The sequence below is a fragment of the Capra hircus genome, chromosome 16 (genome assembly GCF_001704415.2).
Source record: "Capra hircus breed San Clemente chromosome 16, ASM170441v1, whole genome shotgun sequence".
In the NCBI taxonomy this organism is placed as follows: Eukaryota; Metazoa; Chordata; class Mammalia; order Artiodactyla; family Bovidae; genus Capra; species Capra hircus.
Genome location: NC_030823.1, coordinates 70323906 through 70347714, shown reverse-complemented (window position 1 = coordinate 70347714; position 23809 = coordinate 70323906). Strand labels below are relative to the sequence as shown.

General features: G+C 36.4%; 1 protein-coding gene across 9 annotated transcripts in view; it reads right to left on the bottom strand.

Annotated features, from left to right (window-relative positions):
* The window catches only part of LPGAT1 (lysophosphatidylglycerol acyltransferase 1), a 154503-nt gene that overhangs the window by 28361 nt on the left and 102333 nt on the right, over positions 1 to 23809 (bottom strand). For all 9 annotated transcript variants that reach the window (XM_018060752.1, XM_018060755.1, XM_018060753.1 and 6 more), the window contains 4 exons: positions 15129 to 15247; positions 9761 to 9856; positions 6758 to 7031; positions 3308 to 3434 (listed from right to left, as the gene is read on the bottom strand). In XM_018060752.1, coding sequence (XP_017916241.1) covers positions 3308 to 3434; positions 6758 to 7031; positions 9761 to 9856; positions 15129 to 15247 — 616 coding nt within the window. The remainder of the gene's footprint in view (positions 1 to 3307; positions 3435 to 6757; positions 7032 to 9760; positions 9857 to 15128; positions 15248 to 23809) is intronic.

Sequence of the window (23809 nt, the reverse complement as noted above, 5' to 3'; positions counted from 1 at the left end):
AAATATAAGCCATTTCTGCATGACAGAATCATCTTCTCCAACTCACTTTTTCTAATTTGGAGTGAAGGAGACATTTGTATTAAGGATGGGTTACTTTTGCTTTTATCCCTGTAACATTCTATCCCTGTAATTAAAATCTAATTCATGTTTAATTTTGCTACTAATTCCTCAACAGCAGCACACTGTGCCCATTTCTACTTTAATTGGAATAAGCTGTCTTCTGATGTGACTGTAATATGAAGGGGAGGAAAAAGTTGTTCCCCTCAAATGGTTCTCATATTTAAGACTTAGTTCCTCTTTTAAAGGGGCTTCATCTAGTGAGTCAGATGGTAAAGAGTCAGCCTATAGTGTGAGGGGACCTAGGTTCAATCCCTGGGTTGGGAAGATTCCCTGGAGAAGGAAATGGGAACTCACTCCAGTATTCTTGCCTGCAAAATCCCATGGACAGAGGAGCCTGGCAGGCTACAGTCCATGGGGTTGCAAAGAGTCAGAGATGACTGAGCGACTTCACTCTCTTCTTTCACTTTCCTCTTTTAAAACAACCTTCACTTCTGAAAGAGATCCATAATGCAGTTGTATCCACAGTAACGAAAAATATTTCCCTAGTTAAATAATATATAGCATTGCGAAGTAAAAAATAAGACACCTTTTAAAGTAACTTGTGCTTAGTCGCTCAGTCATGTCCAACTCTTTGTGACCCCATGGACTATAGCCTGCCAGACTTCTCTGTCCATGGAATTTTCCAGGCAAGAATACTGGAGTGGGTTGCCATTTCCTTCTCCATTAAAGTAGTTTAGATCCAACCTATGCAGAATGCTAATTTATTAGTACTGGATTTATCAATAACCCATACAAACCTTATATATCTTAGTAAACTGTACTTTGTGTAGTTTTTTAAACACTTTAAAAATCAGTGTATCATTTGGTGCTCAAACAATGCATTTACGGCACTGTTATTTACTACCTGTTCATAGGATAGGATCTAATAAATAGCCACGTCACAAATTTTAACTTTCTCATTTACGTGGTATTTTAGGAAAGTATTCTATAGTACATAATAATATGTATATATAGACTTCATTTCTTCTAGAAATCCTAAAAATCAACATAAGCCTAAGAAGTAACAATTGAACTGACAATGTAGAAAACTGCTTTTGGAAGAAAAAATAGTTTATATCAGAACAGTTAAAATTAGCTATTGCATTCTTCTAATTTTTTCCCGTAAACATCAGTATAGAAATATAAAATCTAAAATAACATTCAGCTGCACATTCTGGTAACTGGATATTCTTTTCCTATTTAAATAAAGACCAAATGTTTTCTAAGCACTTGAGTGTACTAACACATTATGGCTGAAGTCACTTGGTAGGGGAAATGTCTTTCTTGCTCAGAGATCTCCATACACCTGTCACAGGACGTTGCAAAGAGATACAGAACAGGTAGTGGAATCCACTTAGTAGCCTTGATAATAATTTCCAAGAAGAAAAAAAAATGTATTAAAGAAATTTAAAATGGCCTAACCATTGATTAATGGTAAATAAATGATGGCAATTTTATTATTTCCCAAGTGAACTCTGATGGCCAGCAATGTTGCAGTATAATAATAGAGCGCTCCAGCCATCCAGGGGCACACTGTGCCACTCTCAGCAGGCTCCAAGATGATTGCACAGGAAAGAACAGTTACTACCTTCTATTCAGTTCAGTTCATTCAGTTCAGTTGCTTAGTCGTGTCCAGCTCTTTGCGACCCCATGGACTGCACCACGCCGGGCTTCCCTGTCCATCACCCCTCTGTCATCCCCTTCTCCTCCCCCCCGCCTTCAATCTTTCCTAGCATCAGGGTCTTTTCAAATGAGTCAGTTCTTAGCATCAAACTACCTTCCATGAAATCTACTTAAAATACAATAAAAATACTTCATATACACAGAAACCTATTACAAATTTAATATTTATGAATTGTTAAACTTCTCTTTAACCTGTTTGTACTTTCAACTTGGAGTTTCACTCCCCTGGTGGTTTAGTGGTTAGGATTTGGTGCTTTCAACTTGGAGTTTCTCCTAGCATTGTTTCATTTAGTCACTGCTGCTGCTGCTGCTGCTGCTGCTAAGTCACTTCAGTCGTGTTCGACTCTGTGCGACCCCAGAGACTGCAGCCCACCAGGATCTGCCTGCCACCCCTGGGATTCTCCAGGCAAGAACACTGGAGTGGGTTGCCATTGCCTTCTCCAATCACATGTATAGTCTTCTAAATTATACTGGGGGAAAAAACTAGCAAAGTACTAACTTATCTGCTGCTGCTGCTGCTGCTGCTGCTGCGTCACTTCCGTCGTGTCCGACTCTGTGCGACCCCATAGACGGCAGCCCACGAGGCTCCCCCATCCCTGGGATTCTCCAGGCAAGAACATTGGAGTGGGTTGCCATTTCCTTCTCCACTAACTTGTCTAGCTACACCAAATTACCAAAGTGATCGTTTCGATTAAATTCTCTAAGAATGGGTGTTGTGTTATCTTTAAAGTCAGTTGAGATGAAGAAGAAAAACATTTTCTATGTCATGTGAAGCAAAACTGGCTTGTACTAATTTTGGGCTAATAGTAATGTTCTGGATAAGATATGCTTAACTGCAGAAAAAGAATACATTCATGAATAGACTTTAAAATCTACCTATAAGTAAACCAACATTAAGCTAAATTATCATTTTTCAGTGAACTTCATAGTTTCCAAACTACCTTCTATCTGTGTGCACCTATTCCCCAGTTTAAGCAGTCGATGCTACTTAGTTTTTCTTGCCAATCTACCCACATTAAAAGAGAAAGAGATCTAACCTCATTATTTGTATTATTCACATCTTTATATATATGGTTTCTAATGCTGCATTTTAAATTTCTTATTCTAATTGGAAACATTTCATTCTTATTTAAAAAATTTTAAATATAACCAAACAACTGGAGAGTTTGAACAGAAACCAATTTTTCTGAGAACAATAAACAAACAAACAAAACAGAAAACCAAGAATGTTTGATTTTACAAGTACCGTGTATGTTTCCATTTACTTTAATTTCAATGGTGTTATTCCTGACAGGACAAATCTAGAATATGCAATAAACAGACTGTTTTGGAATTAAAAAAGCTAAGGGTTAAAATAAAGCCAAAATCCCCCCAACAGCCAAACAAAACACCAATCTTTCTTTTCCTATCCCCAAGAGTGTCCTGGTGGACTAGAATAATACATCAGGTGACCTAGTCAACCTACGGCTGATAGAGACAGTACTTTATGTTGGATTTATGCTGAGTACTAATACGGGATTCTTACCTGTAATGTACATGTGTGACTGCTGGTTTCCTGTATCCAAGGATCCAGGTTTGAATATCTATGGGTTCAGCTTTGGGATAAGCTATCGTTGTATCTATTATCCACTGGAGGCCTTTTGATTTGTTGTCTGAGAACAATATAAAATTGGATCAATTTTTATGTTATTTGCATCAAATAACACTAAAAAAACTAACCCGCAACAAGCATAGAAAGTATAAAGCATCTTGAAAATGTCAAAAGCTAAAGTATCACATCAGGAAAGTGAAAAGCAGATCTCGAAACAAACAAATCCATTCACTAAATATAACACAAGATTATATACAAACACTATATTATAATACAAACACTATGATTTGTGATACTTGGAAGACATTAATAAATATTGGAATAAGGCAGTAAAATTAAGCATTTTATTGACAGACATGATCTTCAGTTGCTGCTTTTGTTCAAAACCAACAACAAAACACCCCTCCCATATGTCAAGAGTTATAGAAAAATAAAGCAATAAACTGTCCACCCTTTGGCGGGAACAACAGGTGGTAATCACTGTTGTGGGAGGGGCTGGGGAAGTTCTGCTCACTGCAGTCCTCTGCACTCTGTTTCTGTTCCCAGCTCAGGGTACAAAGTTGAGCAAGAATTGAGAGGGGAATCCTCCCAGAGAATGCTAATAGGTAGACTTTAAAGTGTAAAGGTCCTGTGTTTGAAGTAATTAAAGGATCTTTAAAACAATAAAACTTACTTTTAAACATAAGGCCAAATGTACAGAAGGAATCAACAATATTTTACTTAAAATTTCAAATAATTAAAAACTGGCCTAAAATTCTTTTAAAATTTTAGACAACATTCTAAAGGGGAAAAAATACTCATATAAGAAATAAGCATAAAAAATTTAATTTTTAAATAATATATTGCTGATGGAATAGTGTAGGTAAAGAGAGACATTTTAACAAGCTACCCATGGCATACAGGCTGAAATGTTTGGGGCTAAAGTGATGACTGCAACTTACCTTGAGCTGCATTTAAAAAAAAAAAAAACAACCAAAATGGACTAATAGACAGATAGAAGGATAGAGAGACATGTGATAAAACAGTAAAGTGTTAACTGTAAAATCTAGTTGGTCTGCTCATTAACTGCAAAATTGCAAAGTTCTTTTAATTTTTCTGGATGTTTAAAAATTTTTATAATAAAATGGTTGGGAAAAATCACCAGAGTTCAGTTTAATATTGATTAAATCATACAAAAATGAAAATACTAATAATTTTAAAGTTAATTAGATACAACTTTATTTTTACATGTTTATGTTTACATGTTTAAAACCAACATGGGCATGGTTTTTGTTTATATAGAATAAAATACTAAATCGTGAATATGAACACTAAAAAAATAAAATACAAACACCAAAACATAGAGAAGAAAAGGTAAAATATAAGTAAAACTAATTTTGGGGTATACAGTTTATTATAGAATTTCTTATGGGATTTTTCCTAATCTGCTAGAAGAAAAAAAAAATTTTTTCTTGACAGGTAAGAAGTGGATTTATTTAGAGAGATACACATCCCACAGACAGAATGTGATCTGTCTCAGAAAGAGAGGGCAGCCCTGGGAGAAACACACTCCACAGAGTGTGGGCCATCTCCGAAGGTGAGAGGCCTAAAAATTTCAACTAAGGTAAGATAAGTAATAAACAATGTCACAGAGACTGTTTCTCTCCAAAAGGAAAACAAAACAAAACAAAACAAAACATTTTTCTTCCCTTGTGTGTAATCAATATGATAAGCACCCATTCCTTTGGGACCTAGACCACTACAGAATATTGACTGGGTAAAACTATTTAAAAACAGCAGCCTTTATTAGTGCAATTAATCCTGTTTGGAAGACCTTTGCCTTCAAGCTTTGGCTTGGCTGACATTGCCACAGTGTCTCTGCAACCGTGAAGCTATTCCGAACCTTCCTTTTCTATTAAAAGACTCTTTCAATTTGTCTTTTTAATAGATGATGAAAGATCAAGAGAGCTGACTGCCAGGCAGCTGTTTGCAAAAAACAAAAGAACTCAGCACAATCTCATGGCATTATTTTTATATCTGTCATCTAAAATAACACATATTTCTGAGGGTCCATCATTTCTATTTTTATTTTATCTAAAGACTATTAAAAGAAATAGCAAAATCCTACTAAGGAAACAGGCCTAGTCAGTTTCTTTCAGCTTTTTTTTTTTTTCTTTCAGCTTTCTGACTTATAATTTATCAGCAAACTTTCATAGTGTCTTAGAGAAAATTGTTCAAAAGAGCCTTCACATTGTTGGCACAAATAGATGCTACAGATATGCATACCTCATCAGACTATCTGCAAGAGAGCTGCATCTTTGAGGATGGTTTACTTTTCCTGGCCATAAAAGTAATATGTACTATTTTTTTTTAATTCAGGAAAGTATTAAGAAATGGGGAAAAATTACCCATAATGTTACAACTCAGAGAAGCAATCACTAATATTCTGGAATCTTTCCTTTCACAAATTTTCTACTGCCTTATTATTTACATATTTAAGCTCATATTGTTTACATAAGAGTTGTTATGTTCCTCCTACTCCATTAATATTATAGAGCAGAAGCATTTTCTAAGCCCATAGACATCATTCATAATGGCTGTGTTGTATTCTGTTAGATGGATATTTAATAATTCTTATCTATTCTCTCTTCTGGCTATTTCCAATTTCCTGCCATTCGACATAATGCTGTGATAAACTACTGTGCCAGTATTTCAGATCATTCTGTTTTGATAAGTATTATATGCAGTGGAGGAACTAATCAACATTTTAAGACTTTCAATAAATATTGTCCAATTGTATTAAACTCATTCTCTGTATTAAAAACAAAAAACTTTCTAAATTTGATAAATGCAAAATATATATATCATTATAATTTCATTTGCATACAGTTTTTCAAATTAGTCATTTCTATTCCTATATCTTTTAATATAGTAATTCCACTTATAGGAATTTATACTACTTACATGCTTCACAAATCTGAAAAGATATTTACAGGGATGGCAACTGAAGCAGTGTGAATGGCCAGGAGAAAGGTATACAGGAAGGGAAAGACACCTTTGACCTTATACATTCCTATATTATTTGAATAAATTACTGTAAGCATGGACTACTTTGTAAATAGAAACATTAAAAAGTTATATTTTCAGGACTTCCCTGGCAGTCCAGTGGTTTAGGCTGCACCTTCCAATGCAGGGGATGTGGGTTCAATTGCAGGTTGGGGAACTAAGATCCCACATGTGAGCCATGAGCTACAACTAAAACCCAACATAGCCAAACAAATAAATATTTTAAGTTATATTTTCATCTTCTTCCTCAGTATTATTTCTATTCAACAAAAATAAAAAAGAACTCCAGAAAAGCCTCTAATTCCAAGAAAAGAAAAAAAATGCTAAAACCCATCATACCTAATTCCTTAGCGTCTCCTCCTGCTGGACTTCCATTTTCCTGTCGTGCTACAAGTGCACGCAAAATAATTTTTGTTGCCCCAACTCTTGGCAAAGTGACATGTGTAAGAAATGGCAAGTTATTTTTCTTGGCAAATGACTGACTGATTTCTCGCCTCTTCCTGAGGAAGCCCCCTTCTGGAAACAGAACAATCCATTTTCGATCTCTGCTCCTGTAATTATTTTCTAGGTGCTTCTTAAGAAGAAGAAGCTGTTGGTCACGATGAGATTTTCCCTAGAGGGTAAACACATGTATAATAAGCATAGGTATGAAATTTAAAGACCATAAATGCTAGAAATTACTGCTTCCACAGTAAATCCCAAACACAGGCTACAACAGTGACTTCCCCCTGCACCCTACTGCTTACTTCCCCTTTTGACCACAGTGGCAAAAGGAAGTTATTAGCACTTAACATAAATAAACCCTTCTCTCTGAAGAAACAAATTGCTCTAATTGCCCCTGAAAGTTTATTCACTCTTCATTAGTGAGTATTTACTGAGTACCTACTACTTACTTGCCAGGCACATCTTAGAGACAGAGAAGTCAGACACCTTTGTGGAGGATGCATGCAACTGGTGATAAGCGTTAGGGAGAAGAGCAAGAGGCTAGAGAAATGCAACAGGGCCAGGGGAAGCAACTCCAGGGAGATGAAATTTAAGCAAAGAGCTGATAATGTGAGGGAATAAGCCATGTGAACATGAGTGGCAGAGAACAGGTGATGAGGACAAAAGAGACAAAGGGCCCTGAGGTGGGAGTAACCTCGGCATTTCCGAGAGCATGACAAGGTCAGTATGGCTGAGAACTGTAGAGAGTTGGAGATCATATGAGAAAGGCCTTGAGTTTGGTGAGTAGTAATTTGGGATGGGATGTCATTAAACAGTTTTCAAAAAGGGAGAGTCATGATCTTATTTACATTAAATATCTTCTGGCTCCAGTGACAAAAAGACTGCAGGAAATGAGTTAGGAGACTGCTGTAGAGTCTGGACAGGGGAGTTTGATGAGATTCAACTACAGGATATAGATGAGAGGTGCATACATTCAGGAAAAAAGTCTGAATGCTAACAGGATATTCTGATGGACTGGGTTTCAGTTTTGAGGGAAAGTAAGGAAAGAGGATAACTTGGATACTGAAAAAAAGAGTTCAGAAGCATTTTCAGGAAAGCCCCAAACTCATGACTAAATATTAGAAAGGTTCTTCCTTTCAGTATGATCAATTTGCTAGTAATTTTCCAGCCAACAAAATTACAGAAGCTCCCCCAAATAATTCGTATGCTTTCAGTCTTTAAATTATTCCAAATGCAAAACAAATAACAATTTTCTTAGCTGATATATGGAACTGATTATGATTAAACTTTATTAAGTTCCCAAGACTACACGTAAAATATTTTTAATATCCTTGGAAATATTTTCTTAAAAATGTCTAGTAGCAGAGCCCCAAGAGACTTTCTTTAATATTAATATTTTTTTCTCTCTTTCTCTTACCCTCAAGTTATAGATTTTAATTACTATCTAACAGGAAAAATATTTTTGTTCTTTATAAGTGAATTTGTAAGTTTCTCCAATAATCTGAAATATAGTCTTAAGTATGTAAAACAACACTGTAATAAAAAAGGAAATGTTTTGGAGTACATTATTTTCTACTTTCAACTCCTCAAAGTTCACTGATAATTTAGTCTAATTTAGCCTCTTCTTGAGGCCTAAGGATCATCATGATAACAAGGTCAACTGTTTCAACACTGTAAATTCAATAATTTCCTCAGACTCCTAAGCAGTTCATCCAGCTTCTCCTCTGGATTCCACCCAGACTGCTTCAATTGTCAGTTCTGCTGTCTTTCCCTCCAGCATACTAAGATTAGTTTCTTCATTAAGTTGTTCTGATCATTTATAAGTTGATCTGCTTATTTTGTTTCAGTCTTATTGTGGCCAATCCCCATTCGCCGTTCTTCCTGAGGTACCAAGCCTGGTTTTTTTCCCACCTCTCTGCTCAGAAAAACCAAGGGCCTTCCCAGAAGGAACGAAGCAATTATACAGAATTGGAAAAAAAAATGTTTTGTACATAAAACTGTCTGGAGCAAAGTTTATGTGTTTTGGGATATGTATTTTCATAGAGCTCAGAAGTTTTTCTACATTATTTCAGCTTATTTCTGAATTTGCAGTTCTCAGAAGAGGTTTAATTAGATTCACCAGCAATTCATTAAATAAATTAAATATGTACAAGGTACTGCACCATCCAAGGTGAAGTTGCTAAATATATAAACAGTAGATTAGTGTGGCATTACCATACATAAATACTCTTGATATCATATTTCAATTATCCATTTTTGAGAAAATAAAGCATGTGACTCTAAGTAGCATATCAGGGAAACATTATTTTGATAAGTGAGTTTTTTTTTTTTTCCTACTAAACTATTCCTAATGCTTGGGATCCATTCCCAATCCATCTTCTTCCATCAAACTCATACTCATTCTTTAAATTTATGCCATGTATTATCTTCTCCTCTAAGGTTTCTCTGGATTTACAGAAATCTGATATACTCAGTTTTCATATTACGAATTCACAAAATATTTCTTATTTATTTAATTACTTAATATTCTCCCTACTGGTAATCTTATTTAACAATCTCACAATTGTTAAATTTAGGTATCTTCTGTATCATGTAACAGTGACTCGTAAATAAAATTAACAGTGATCTCAGAAGAGCTGAGAATGCGGTAGGTGCTTGAAAACTGTTTAGAAAGGGAGGAGGAGGGTAGAGATGAAAATATTTGCATGTTTAATACTTATGCATACTCAAATTCAGACTTAAATCATTCAAACTCTGTTTTAGGGAACCGATTCCCAGCTCCCTGAGATAACTAGAAGAGGCTCTATCTATTACAATTAGTTTTGTGATGTCTCTTTTTACACTAAAGATTCAGACTGATCAAGACTCTCACTATGGAAAAAAATGCTCATTAGTTACCTGTCTTATAAAGAAGTCTCCATGAATTAGAGAAACAATTCCAAAGTTTGTGTATTTAAAAATATGATCCATCAACCACATCATCTGAGCAACAACCTAAAATATTTAAAAGCAAAAGATAATTAAATATTGGATAGAAAAAATACTGAGTATAGCTAGCCAGTATCTAAATTTTAAGCATAATCATCCAACCATACTTTTCATTAACCTAAATATTTAAAATCTAATGCTATTTCTACAAGTAAAGTGCTACATGAAAAATTACAGGTCTTGATTCCAAGTCTTGGATTCTTAAATCACAGGTATATACATCATTGGGTAACAGATAAAACTGAATTAAATTTGAACTTAATGATTTCTAATTGGTTCTATATAAACAACATGACTGGTAATTCTTATATAACTTGTAAAGTTATTCTGAAATAATACAATATGCCTAAATTATCAAATGAGGGCTATGAGTTTAATTAATAAGCACTAAGGCTTTGTAAGGGCTTCCCTAATAGCTCAGACGGTAAAGAATCTGCCTGCAATGCAGGAGACCCTGGTTTGATCCCTGGGTCAGGAAGATCCCCTGGAGGAGGAAATGGCAACCCACTCCAGTATTCTTGCCTGGAGAATCCCACAGACAGAGGAGCCCGGTGGACTAGTCCATGGGGTTGCAAAGTCAGGTATGACTGAGCAATTAAACAGTTTTATTAAGGCTTTATAAAAGCCTTAATATCTTTGTTAACATCTTCTTTAAAGCTTTATAAAATGTGACTTTACCTTAGTGGTTAAAACATTAAAAGTCAAAAAACATTAAGGTATAAATACAAAAATATAAAAATGTTCAACAAAAGAACACTAAACAATTCATTTACTCAAAAAATACACTGTAAATTTTTAAAAATTAATTCAGTAGAGTGACTTACACATTCTACTATGAAGTGTATTTGTTAGTTTATATAAAGCCATACTCTTTACCAGCATAAAAATACTGTTTCTTAAACACAAAAATATTATCCATTGCTGATAATAGTATCCATTGCTGATAAAAGTTAATACTCTATCAGGAGCAGAAGACTTTATTCCAAGCAAAATTTCAAAATTAAAAGTAAGTGTAAACAGGATCTAGCTAATGAATTGCTTAATTGTTCTCCCCTGCTAAGATAATAGCATCCCTTGTTATAAGCCTTAAATAAAGTGAAATCTACAGCCTCAATCAAGAATGCAACAGAGCTCTCCTTCGGTTCCTACGGGAATAACAAACATAAATTCTATCTCTAAGCACAAAACTGTATGCACATATAAAGAAAACATGAAGCATTGACACCCATGTGCTGCTTTTACAAAAACATTATAAAACCCCACAAATAATATAATACTCGTGCTTCTGCCTTAATTTTTCAGCATTACTAAATAATTCAGTTGCATGATTCCTATTCCACCAGTTTTACTGTATAAAACAACTGAAAAAAATAGATATATGCCCAGTGAAAGACTGATTTTCAAATCAATTAATATAGAATAAAATAATTTGTTTTGCTTTGTAATGACAACTACTTTGTGTAAATAAATTGAGATCTGAACTAAATGGAATTTGCTGAAAAGTTTCCCAAGAAACAAAACAAAAAGCAAGTGGATTCAACCTGTAAAATCTTTGAGCTTTACACACAGTATGGAGTGTGGCTGCAAATTATTGATCTCTGGGTTTAATATACCAACACTAAAGTAACTAGCTTTTATGTTTAATCTTACATTTATAGTGGATTTACCTCCTCAGTTAGAAAGTAACCTAAAACAAATTCAGTAAGACAGTCAAGCTATCTTTTAAGATTTGTATGGATAATTCTGTCCTAACTTATTTTAGCAGACATATTACAAGTCAATAAATATACATTACATGTCCAGTAGAGTTCTATTAGTAGAAATGAAAATTCTTAATCATCAACTGCCTTGAAAGGGCAAGACCCCTCACTTAAGAGACATTTCTTAAAAAGGTACTAGAATGTTTAGAAAATATAACTAATACTTTGACTCATATTCCTGAAAAAAGGAAGTCAGTTAACACAAGCTGCCTGAGTCAACTCAGTCGATATTTCAAAGGTTGTCTGTCAGAACACTGCCAGGTATTTCCAAAGGACAAAATTCAGTTCAGTCACTCAGTTGTGTCCAACTCTTTGCGACCCCATGAACTGCAGCACGCCAGGCCTCCCTGTCCACCAACTCCCAGAGTTTACTCAAATTCATGTCCATTGAGTCGGTGATGCCATCCAACCATCTCATCCTCTGTTGTCCCCTTCTCCTCCTGCCCTCAATCCTTCCCGGCATCGGGGTCTTTACAAATGAGTCAGCTCTTCATATCAGGTGGCCAAAGTATTGGAGTTTCAGCTTCAGTATCAGTCCTTCCAATGGACACCCAGGACTGATTTCCTTTAGGATGGACTAGTTGGATCTCCTTGCAGTCCAAGGGACTCTCAAGAGTCTTCTCCAACACCACAATTCAAAAGCATCAATTCTTCGGCACTCAGCTTTCTTTATAGTCCAACTCTCATACCCATACATGACCACTGGAAAAACCATAGCCTTGACTAGATGGACCTTTGTTGGCAAAGTAATGTCTCTGCTTTTTATTATGCTGTCTAGGTTGGTCATAACTTTTCTCCCAAGGTAAGCGTCTTTTTATTTCATGGCTGCAGTTACCATCTGCAGGGATTTTGGAGCCCCCCAAAATAAACTCTGCCACTGTTTCCGCTGTTTCCCCATCTATTCGCCATGAAGTGATGGGACCAGATGCCATGATCTTAGTTTTCTGAATGTTGAGTGAAAAGCCACCTTTTTCACTCTCCACTTTCACTTTCATCAAGAGGCTCTTTAGTTCTTCTTTACTGTCTGCCGTAAGTGTGGTGTTATCTGCATATCTGAGGTTATTGATATTTCTCCCGGCAATCTTGATTCCAGCTTGTGCTTTATCCTTTATATTAATTATCCTTTACCCATAAGCATGGATTTTCTACATATTCAAACATCTGGAGAGGCTTACATAAAGGGCTCCATTCTTTATATCATTCTGAAATGTTAGTAAAGTCAATGGTTTTCCAGTTTAGAAATCTACAAGGACAATTTTGGCTGTCACAATAGCTAGGGAGTTCTACTAGCATGCAGTAGGTTGCAGCCAGGTAAGGGAAACAATTCCAGCAGGACAACTGAGAACAACAGTGCTGTCCTACCAAAATGCAAGCAGTGCCCTTGCTCCACAAAGGAATAATGACGAGCACCACAGGAATTCCTGAATTCAAAAAGCTATGTTACACTTATATCACCATTAAACTAATATTTTTAAGTGTTACTTGCTCAGTCATGTCTGCATTGCAGGCAGATTCTTTACCATCTGAGCCACCAGGGAAGCCCTAGTGGGCCAGTTTTAAACTGACATTAGCTTTCTTTCTTTGAAAGTGCCCATGGAGTATGCAATTAATCAAGTAAACATTTCTACTTGTGAGTATAAATTAATATTGCCCCACACTTACTAGGCAGGAGTAGAGATCATAATGTTCTACGTTTTATTTCTCAACTACTCCTTATGAAACAAGATAAAAATTCTTTGAAATTTCACATTATTTAGTAATATCAGATGGTAAAAAATATTTAGTATAACTAATCTGAAAATGGGAATAACTCTGGACAGAAAAATGAGCAGAAGACCAACTAACTGAAATCTTTTTACAAAAGCAAACAAATAAATCAAAATTTCTTTTGTCCACAATATTGGTGAATCTCAGATTACCTATATTCTGACTAATGCAGTCATCATTTCTGCCAAACTGAAGTTAAGAGTAACAAAGTTAGGATATTTATACTTATCAGTTTGAGCACTTTTTGAGACTCAAAAACCAATGGAAGACATCATAGGGCCTCAGAAAAATCACTATAAATGTAAGTATCTTATCAGTAAGAATAAAAATGTTCTCCTTGATATAAAGCCAAATAGGGTTTTTTTTGGGGGGGGGTGGCATACCTCACGGCATATGGGATCTTAGTTCCTCAACCAGGGATCAAACCTATGCCCCTTGCAGTGGAAGCAGAGTCTTAACCACTGGACCACCAGAGAAGTCCAAAAATAAACTAGTTTTTACAAAATTTCAACATCAATAATTTAGAGGACAGGTGACATATTATTATAAATGCAAATATATCTATACAGTGATATTATTTTAACAATTCTGAACATAAGAAATTATTGAATTTATTCTACATTCTAGCAAAATAATGCCTTTGCTTCTCAGATAAATAACAAAAACAGATTTCATAATAAGCAAACCTTTTCCATTTACTCTCACCTCATTTTCTGACCCTTGACCTGCTGAATCAAACTCTGAGGACCTAAACACACCAGATGTATTCTTGCCTTGGGTTTTGGCCACAATTATTTCACTACAGAAGAGGCCCTTGCTTCACTACTCTGCTTAAGTTCTACTCAACCCTTTCAGGTCAAGTTTATGTCTTCTCTCCACAAAGTTTTCTATATCCACCAAGTAAATGGTGAGCTCACCTTCCACCAAATACTTCTCACTTCGTAATTAAGTACTGTTTGCTATTCCCTCTCTTCACCTATCACTAGCTTATCAGTTCCTTTAAGAGGACATCTTACAGGATGACGTTCTTCTATATTTATAGTTAGTGACCATGAACATGAAACACTGATAAAATACCTATTGGTTCCTTCATTATTAGGCCAAAGATTAATTCCATCAATTCTATATACTTTCTATTTATTTACTTTTCTATGAACATAACCTCTTTACCTTCTCCTAAGGTGTTAATTCTTTTAATGTTAAGGATTGACTTTAACATCTTCCCATTTTATAGATATATTTTAGTTATCAATATAAGCAATGTGAAATCAACAGTTCAAACACAGTCCTAGAACACTGAATAAAATGGACATAGTATCTTTCCTTTCAATTTGCTTTCTAAGTGAAATTCAAAACAATATCTACCTTACTTTCTTCTGGCTAAAAATCCCCAAGATCACCTAATTCCCCATCCAATTTTATTCTTCTGTCTTAAGCAAACTGTTTTTTGTGCTTGTATTTCTCAAACTGGCAATCCACCACTCACCTCAAGGCCCCCAAGTTGAACCATATTAACTTTGCTTTCATTTCAGTTCTTTAAAAAAAAAAAAAAAAGCTTCATGGAGGTATAATCCACATTATCCCAGTTGGTTTTCTTTAAGTCCATGAATTCCTCTTAGAGTGATTAGAATTATATACACAGTACATTTTTTTCTTCAAGATTTTACATTCCCAGCTGTAGCAAGATACTCAGCTGACACTTCGTCAACCCCCCTTCCCCACAGTCTGTCTCTGCCTTCGGGATGGCTTACCAGTCCTTTGTCCTGGAGGCACATCATCAGAGTGCACACATCTCCTGTTGCCTGATGGTTCACCAACATGACTGCTTCATCTTCTGAAATTGCTTTAACATCTTCCCCCCACTCCATCACTGTAAAGACAAAAAGTTTCAAAGCTGTCATCTTAAAGATTTATCTATTTCCAGAAATCTTATGTGAGAAACACTGGTGCACATTAAAACTTCTAAAAGTTTATTTCCTAAGTATACGTCCTATAAAAATCAGGGTATTCATATTTTAGAGAGACCCAAAATATCCATGAAAATGTAAAACAGCCATACCTTTGATTTAGAAATTCTATTTAAGAGTTTATCCTACAGAAACATTTGTCCAAATGGGCAAAAATATGCATAAAGGATAGTTAATTCACCAACAGGGGAATGGATAATTTTCATACAATGAAACAGTATAAATCCATTAAAAGAATGGAAGATATCTCTATACACTAACCTGAAAGGACTTCTTATCCAGTAAACAAAACAAATCACCAAACAGTATATATAATATGATTCCATTTTTTCAAAGAAGGAATAAAATTTACATGTAATTTAACACATTGAAAAAAGTCTGGGGAAATGAATTCAAAACTGATCTCCAAAACTGATCTTCACTGGGAGGCAGTTCCCAAAGATCCTTAAATTCTACTTTAGAATAAAATATGCAAATGTTATAAAATGTGTAAGCATTTTAATTTTATAAGAAAACCAATTAAAGATGTTACATTTATTAAAAATCTCCAGATGAAAAATCATTGCACCAAAACCTATATGTATACTCTAAGGAAAACAGTGATATCTCCAAATAGGTTTGCCTCATTTTATAGTACACTTACTACACACACAAAAGATAAAATTAAACATCAGTTTCAAACATCAGGATTCTATGGAGAAGCTTCTAGGTTCTTCAAATGTCTGACATAAATTACCAGAGGCTGAATACACACTAGCATTCACTCATCTCCGTCACTGCTATAAGGAAAGAGGCTGGGCTCCCTGTGTGTAACAGTTCTGGAGGAAACAGGGATGGGGGACCTGGAGCTCACTTGCTTTACCTCTGCCAGATCCCCTCCTCCACAGCCGCACTTCACTGTCACCCCAGTATAGTGGAGTTCCTCTTAAGACATCATTTGAAAAAAGAGTTCTGCTAATTTTTTCTATTAAAATCTAAGCAAAGCATCTATGCCTTCATTTTAAAAGTCTGTATTAAGGGAATTTCAGCCAGGCTGAACATATCTTCAGTTGTGGTTGTTACTGCTGCTCAGTTGTTAAGTCTTGACCAACTCTTAGCGCCCTCATGAACTCCAGCACACCAGGCTCTCCTGTCCTTCACTATGTCCTAGAGTTGCTCAGATTCATGTCCACTGAGTCAGTGATGCTATCTAATCACCTCAACCTCTGCCACCCTCTTCTTTTGCCTTCAATCAGCTGTGGTATCTACTTCCATAATCATTCTCTCAGAAATTATTACTAAAACACAAGTAGCTTACACTGGGTGCTGAAACCTTTTACTTTAAGCTTTTTAAATGAATGCAGAATGGAAACTACATTACAGATGTCCAGTAATCCTTAAGGAATAGAGGTAGAACACTGGGGACAGTCCAGTGGCAACAACTTTCCTTCAGAGTGGCCTTTGCTTTCCCAAGTTGCCAGTGAAGTTTAGCTGACAAGCTAACCTTACTTAAACTTATCTGAACAGCTGATATATCATACATTGTATGTGGGGGTGGGGGGGGGGGAGGCGGGAGTATAAATCGGTACAAGAGTTTTGGAAGTCAATCCGGCAATCTATATGAGAACTAAGAAATGTAAAAATCTTTTTAGCCAGGCATTCCACTTCTAAGAATTCATCTCACAAACATACTCATGTGTAAAGTGACACAGATGCAAAGCTCTTCATCTCACAAACATATTCATATGTAAAGTGACACAGATGCAAAGCTCTTCATCTCACAAACATACTCATATGTAAAGTGACACAGATGCAAAGCTCTTCACTGCAATGTCAATTAGAAGAGCAAAGATGAAAGCAACTGAAAAGAGAGAGTAGCTCAAATTCATAGAAGTTTCTGAAATGGTGGTTGATAGGGAAAATTGGGGAGCTGGCTAGTTAAATTATAATATTTTAATTTATAAAATTACAATATTATTATAATAATCCATGCAATAGAATATTATGCAATCATCATCTATACACGAATATGAAATGATACTGGCTGAAGGTCCAATACTTTGGGCACCTGATGCAAAGACCTGACTCATTAGGAAAGACCCTGATGATGGAAAGATTGAAGGCAGGAGGAGACGGGGACGACAGAGGATGAGATGTTTGGATGGCATCACCAACTTGATGGATATGAGTGTGAGTAAGCTCCAGGAGTTGGCGATCGACAGGGAGGCCTGGAGTGCTGCAGTCCACGGGGTTGCAAAGAGTCAGACACAACTGAACAACGGGACTGAACTGATGAAATGACTATAAGCAATAAAGGCCAAGTGCAGAACACTGTGAAGGATGTCACCAGCTGGGTTTTCAGAAAAGACAGAGAATATATTTACTAAGTGAGAACTTCCATATTACACCTCTGTCAACAACCCTTCAATGGACACACACATGCACACCCTACCCTTTCATTAACTCATTCTTCACTCAATAAAGCAGTATCAGGCACTGTGGATATAAAATGAATAAGAGCAAAAGTATTATTCTAATAGCACTTAAAACACAAGAAAAGCCTAACTCGATTCTATAAATATTGGGCTATTAAGAGGTAATGTGGAAAGCCTTCTGGCTCCACATTGATTTTTTTTTTTCTTTTATTTATTTATTTATTTATTTTTAATTTTATTATTTATTTATTTTTTTATTTTTTAAATTTTAAAATCTTTAATTCTTACATGCATTCCCAAACATGAACCCCCCTCCCACCTCCCTCCCCATAACATCTCTCTGGGTCATCCCCATGCACCAGCTCCAGGCATGCTGTATCCCACATTGATGTTTTATAACCAAATATTCCTTTTAAGCAATTTCTGCTACTTGAATGGAAAATACTGGATACTTAGGCCTGTGACGCAGGAAAGCCTACGTGTAAATATAACTGCAAATAAAAATAAGCTTTCTATATAACATGCATCTTACCGTTTGTTAGATATAAAGTAGATAAATCCAGTGTGTTGGGTTTCAAATCTCAAAATATAAATTGAATTTCAAACTCTTTGTTCTGGCTTAAATAGTGTCCCTTCAAATTTACATCAATCCAAAATCTATGAATGTGACCTTATTTGGAAACAGGGGCTTTGTAGATGTAATCAAGTTAAGCTGAGGTCAGAGTGGATTAGGGTGGGCTCTAAACCTATATCCAATATGACTGGTGTCCTTATAAAATGAGGGAAATTTGCACAGAGATACACAAGGAGAATGTCATGTGACGACAGAGACAGATCCTGGAGTGACGCGTCCACAAGCCAAGGACTGCAGACAACCATCGAAAGTGAGCAAGAGGCAAGGAAGGGTCCCTCCCACTGGAGCTGTCAGACAGAACATCCCTGCCAACACTTCAGCTTCAGACTTCTAACCATGAACTGTGACATAATAAATTCCTGTTGTTTTAAGTCCCCCAGTTGGTGGCACTTTGTTATGGAAGCCCTCTAAAACTAATATATCCCACCCTCCTCAACTTTCCTCACTTCACTTTTCCATTCTGCTACTGCTGCTAAGTTGCTTCAGTCGTGTCCGACTCTGTGTAATCCCATAGACGGCAGCCCACCAGGCTCCCCCGTCCCTGGGGTTCTCCAGGCAAGAACACTGGAGTGGGTTGCCATTTCCTTCTCCAATTTCCATTCTATTCCCTTCAAATAATAGTTTTTTTCTAACCAACTATAAGAGAAAAACAACAACACTATACTTTAAACACCCAGAAGATTATATAGAAACCTAATATTATATATTATAAATGGTTCTCAATGTTCATCCCTATAAATAGTTTAAGGGTATAATCATTAAGAGTTAACCCAATACATATTTTATCTCTGGGCCACAACTTAGCTAAAATTACTTTTCAAACTAAATGTCAATTTATTATACTAAGACTTACATGAATACTAAAGCAAACAAGGGAAGGTAGCTGGATCAATTTTTAAAAACTTATCCTGATGTAGCAATAAAGTCATGCTATATTTTATAATTAGCTGAATTTTATTCAACAATAAATTTCACTTCTAGTATCTATAGGATTCTTCTTTTACCAATACTTTTACCGTATCATATGTACTTCAAAGATCACTGTTAGACAAAATCAAGATTAAAAAAATGCTTGCAGAGAAAAAACATTTATTTTATGTATGAAATAGCTGTGTTCCTCAAATCATAGCCTGCTATCCAAACCAGTAAGTATAATAATGGAGCCAGTATCTTAACCAAGGAATAGAATTATTCTCATGTTAAAGAACAGAAACTATGGATGACAGCCAGTTCTTACATTATACTTGATTAGAAGAACAAAAATATTTTAACATACTGTTCTGTGAAATGAATTCTCAAAAAAGAACTGGGTCAGGTCCACTATTCCAAAGGGAATGAAAGACAACTGGGTAAAAATTGGAAGAAAAGTTCCCTAGTTATAACTGAATTTTTAAAAATTCTTATTAAAAACCAAAGTCAAAAATTATCACCTACTACACACACACACATATATTAATAAATCTCCCCAAAAGTCATAGACTAGAATTGATCAGGATAGTTCACATCTCAAAAAGAAAATAAAAACAACAATTAAACCATCACAAATTCCTTAAAAACACTGCTGCTAAAGCTGTTAACGGCTTCCCTGGTGGCTCAGAGGTTAAAGCATCTGCCTCCAATGCGGGAGACCTGGGTTTGATCCCTGGGTCAGGAAGATCCCCTGGAGAAGGAAATGGCAACCCACTCAGTATTCTTGCCTGGAGAATCCCATGGACTGAGGAGCCTGGTGGGCTGCAGTCCACGGGGTCACAAAGAGTCGGACACGACTGAGTGACTTTACTTACTTAAAGCTGTTATACTGATCCACAAAACAGAATTAATGTGGAGAAGAAAGGTTGCTTTTTACATACAATCATAATAACACAATCATAATCATAGCTTGCTTTTCAAAAAAAAAATATCGGCAAGCTGATGGCACAAACTAGTTTATGATTGTGTGCCTCAGTATTTTCACTTAAGAAACATAATGATATCATTATGCTATTCAAACTTATTGTGAAATGAATGAGATATAATTGATAGAATCACAGACATCCTGGGTAGTTAGATTACACGACAGTTGAAGTTCCCTTTGAAATCACTATTAACTGAGTCATACACTGTGTCACTCACATAAGGTCAGGTATTCTAATATGAACAGTAAAGATTAGAGAGAGAAAAGAAACAACAACACATGGAAGAATCTCGTGAAACTCCAAACTGGCTTTCAGTAGCCCAGACTGCAGGCAGACTGGACTGGACTCGTCCAAAGTCAGGGGTTAGCAGAGGAAGATGAAAAAGGAGAGAGGACACTACAGGCGGCTGTGAGAAAGCAGCTCATGGTACTGAGTAACAGAGAGGAGACAGGAGGGGAGGGAGCACGCAAGGGAGTGATTCATTAAAAGAAAACAGAGGGAGGACTATTATTCTAGAGATACTTGGTGCCTCCCACGATGTCCGCCTTTACCCATCCTATTCAAACCTCCACAAATAGGGTCCAGACATTTTGAGAAAGCCCCCAGGAGAATTGAATGTATGCCTATAAATAAGGATCACTGGAATTTATGCACCAATGTTTTTAAGAATACTGACCATACTGGGAAGCTGTAGTCAGCACCACTTTTGGGCACTTGAAGAGGTTAAACTTGAGGTGGCAAGGCTCAAGGTATAGCTTTTAGAAGGGTTGCTTAACTAAAAGAATAATAGTAGCATATATTATTAAATAGATATACAATTAAATACTAATAATATTAATAGCTATCATTTATAGAATGTTTACTACGTGTCAGGCATTAATAATCAGTAATAGAAAATAATTCACATTATTTTCTTATGTAACCTTCACAAAAATCCCAAAGGTATAGACACTTATCCACAATTAACAGTTGAAGAAAATGAAATACAAAAGGTTAAGCAATATCTTCAAAGTTACACACTTAGGAAGTAGAGAAACTGGGATTCAAAACCACTGTATCATGCTGTCACTGTGGGTGTTTTACGGCATCGAGGAACCTTGAGGAGAGGAATAAACGGGTACACTGCCCACACAGCCCCTGACGTTGCCCATGATCATACCAGGAAATGGGGTAGACGTGCCAAGTTAATGGTTAGGTCCACTAACTTTATTTATCCTCAACAACAAATAAGGGTGGTGGACAACAACAGTAAGGAGTGGAACAGAAGCCAAGAATCAAGTGTTTTGTGCATGACAATTGAACAATAACCCAGACTAAAGAGGATGTCCTTTGGAAGGACTGATGCTAAAGCTGAAACTCTAGTACTCTGGCCCCCTCATGCGAAGAGTTGACTCACTGGAAAAGACGGATGCTGGGAGGGATTGGGGGCAGGAGGAGAAGGGGACGACAGAGGATGAGATGGCTGGATGGCATCACTGACTCGATGGACATGAGTCTGAGTGAACTCTAGAAGTTGGTGATGGACAGGGAGGCCTGGCGTGCTGCGATTCATGGGGTCGCAAAGAGTCAGGCACGACTGAGCGACTGAACTGAACTGAACTGACTGAAAGAGGCAAAGAATACCTAAGAAAAGAGAATCAACATTGCTTTTGGGCCCGGATGCTGTCATCTTAAATTTAATATGCTCAATACAGACCCAGTTCTTTACCCTAGTCTTCTCCATCTCAACAAAGGACATCATCATTCACCCAACCAACTCAAGACAAAACCTAAGGCCACCTTTGATTCCTTCCTTTCCTCAATTCTCCACATTTAATCTAAGTCCTTTGAGCTCTACCTCCAAGACACATCCTGCAGCCTCTATGTTGCTCCTTCTTTACTACCTCTACTCTAGGCCGAGCCATCGACACCTCTTTTGTGGACTTCTAAAGTGACCTCCTAACTTGACCTCTCATTTCTACTTTAGCCACCTGCTTAAAACAAAATTTTAAAATAGTTTATAATTTCAAATACCAATATAATCTGAATCACCACTGGCAAGACTGGAAAGAAACAGCAGGGAAGTCAAAGATAACTGATAATTAACTCTAACTGGTTTACCTCAAATCTAGACAGGTTTGTTTTACCTCAAACCTAGACAGTTCCCCAAAGGGAAGATATGTATCTTGGAAGAAGCAATTCTACCTGCGGTCACCAGCACCGCAAAACTTTCAGCACAGCTGGTCAACATCCTCCGTTACCACCCCGAAGACCCTACACATGTCCAAACATCCTACTCCCACCTCTATCCCCTTTAAAACCACTAAGAGAGTTCAAAATGACTGAGGTCAATATGACCCTGCAATAAAATCAGAGTGAGTTAAATAACAAATGAGAATAGTGCCGACAACATGAGGACTAAGTGAACACGTGCTTATTACAAACAAAGATCAAGCCCTGTGACACCAGCTTTTACCCACTCACCCCCCAGGATATGGCAGCAAGGAGACTGCTAGAGTCTTCTCTGGGAAATCTGATCAGCTCATGAGAAAAGATAGAAAAATACTGACATTTAGGATTCTCCAGTGAAGTAGTCCAATCATTATCTTACAATGAGGCTTAGTGTAGACAAGCCTCAACCACTAGTAGGGCTGCCAATCAACTTTATAGTCCCCTACTTTTAAATAAGAACACACTGTCATTATTACCAGATAACCAGAAAAAGCCCTTAATGTGAAAGAAAATAAAGCAAATAGTCTACTAAAGAAATTGATTTTATGGTCAAAAACCTTCCAATAAATAATTCTTCTGGCCCAAATGATATCACTAGCAAATTCCACTATTCTTTTTAAAAAGAAACAATACCAATTCTATACCATCTCTTCCAGAAAACAGAAAAGAAGGGAAAGATTACCCTTATACCAAAACCAGGAAAAGACAACAACAACAAAAAAAACCACTACAGACTCACGTCCATTAAAATCCTCAAAAAAATCAGGAAATGTACTCCAATAATGTACACTGCAATCAAGTAAGGTTTTATCATCACAAGAACTGAAGGTAATAATCCAACATATTAACAGTCTAAGGAAGAAAAACCTCACAATTATATTGCAACAGTCTGAAGGTCTGTATCCCTCTAAATTCATATCTTAATGTCCCAATCCTCCAAGGTGATGGTATTAGTAGACAAGTACTTGGGAAAGTGATTAGGTCTACGGGTTGAGGCCTCATGAATGGAATTAGTGGGCTTATAAGAGACCCCACAGAGCTATGCAGCTCATTCTACCAAGTGAGGGCACAGCGAAAAGGCTATGAACCATGAGGAGAGCCTTTACCAGATGGTGACTGTGCTGGCACCTTGATTTTGGACTTCTAAGCCTCCTGGATTATAAGCAATAAATTTCTGTTGTTCATAAGCCACCCAGCCTGTGACACTTTGTTACAGCAGTCCAAAAGACCAAGACACATATGAATTAATACACAAAAAGTGCTTAAATTTCAATATCCATTCATGATAAAAACTCTCAGTAAACTAAACAC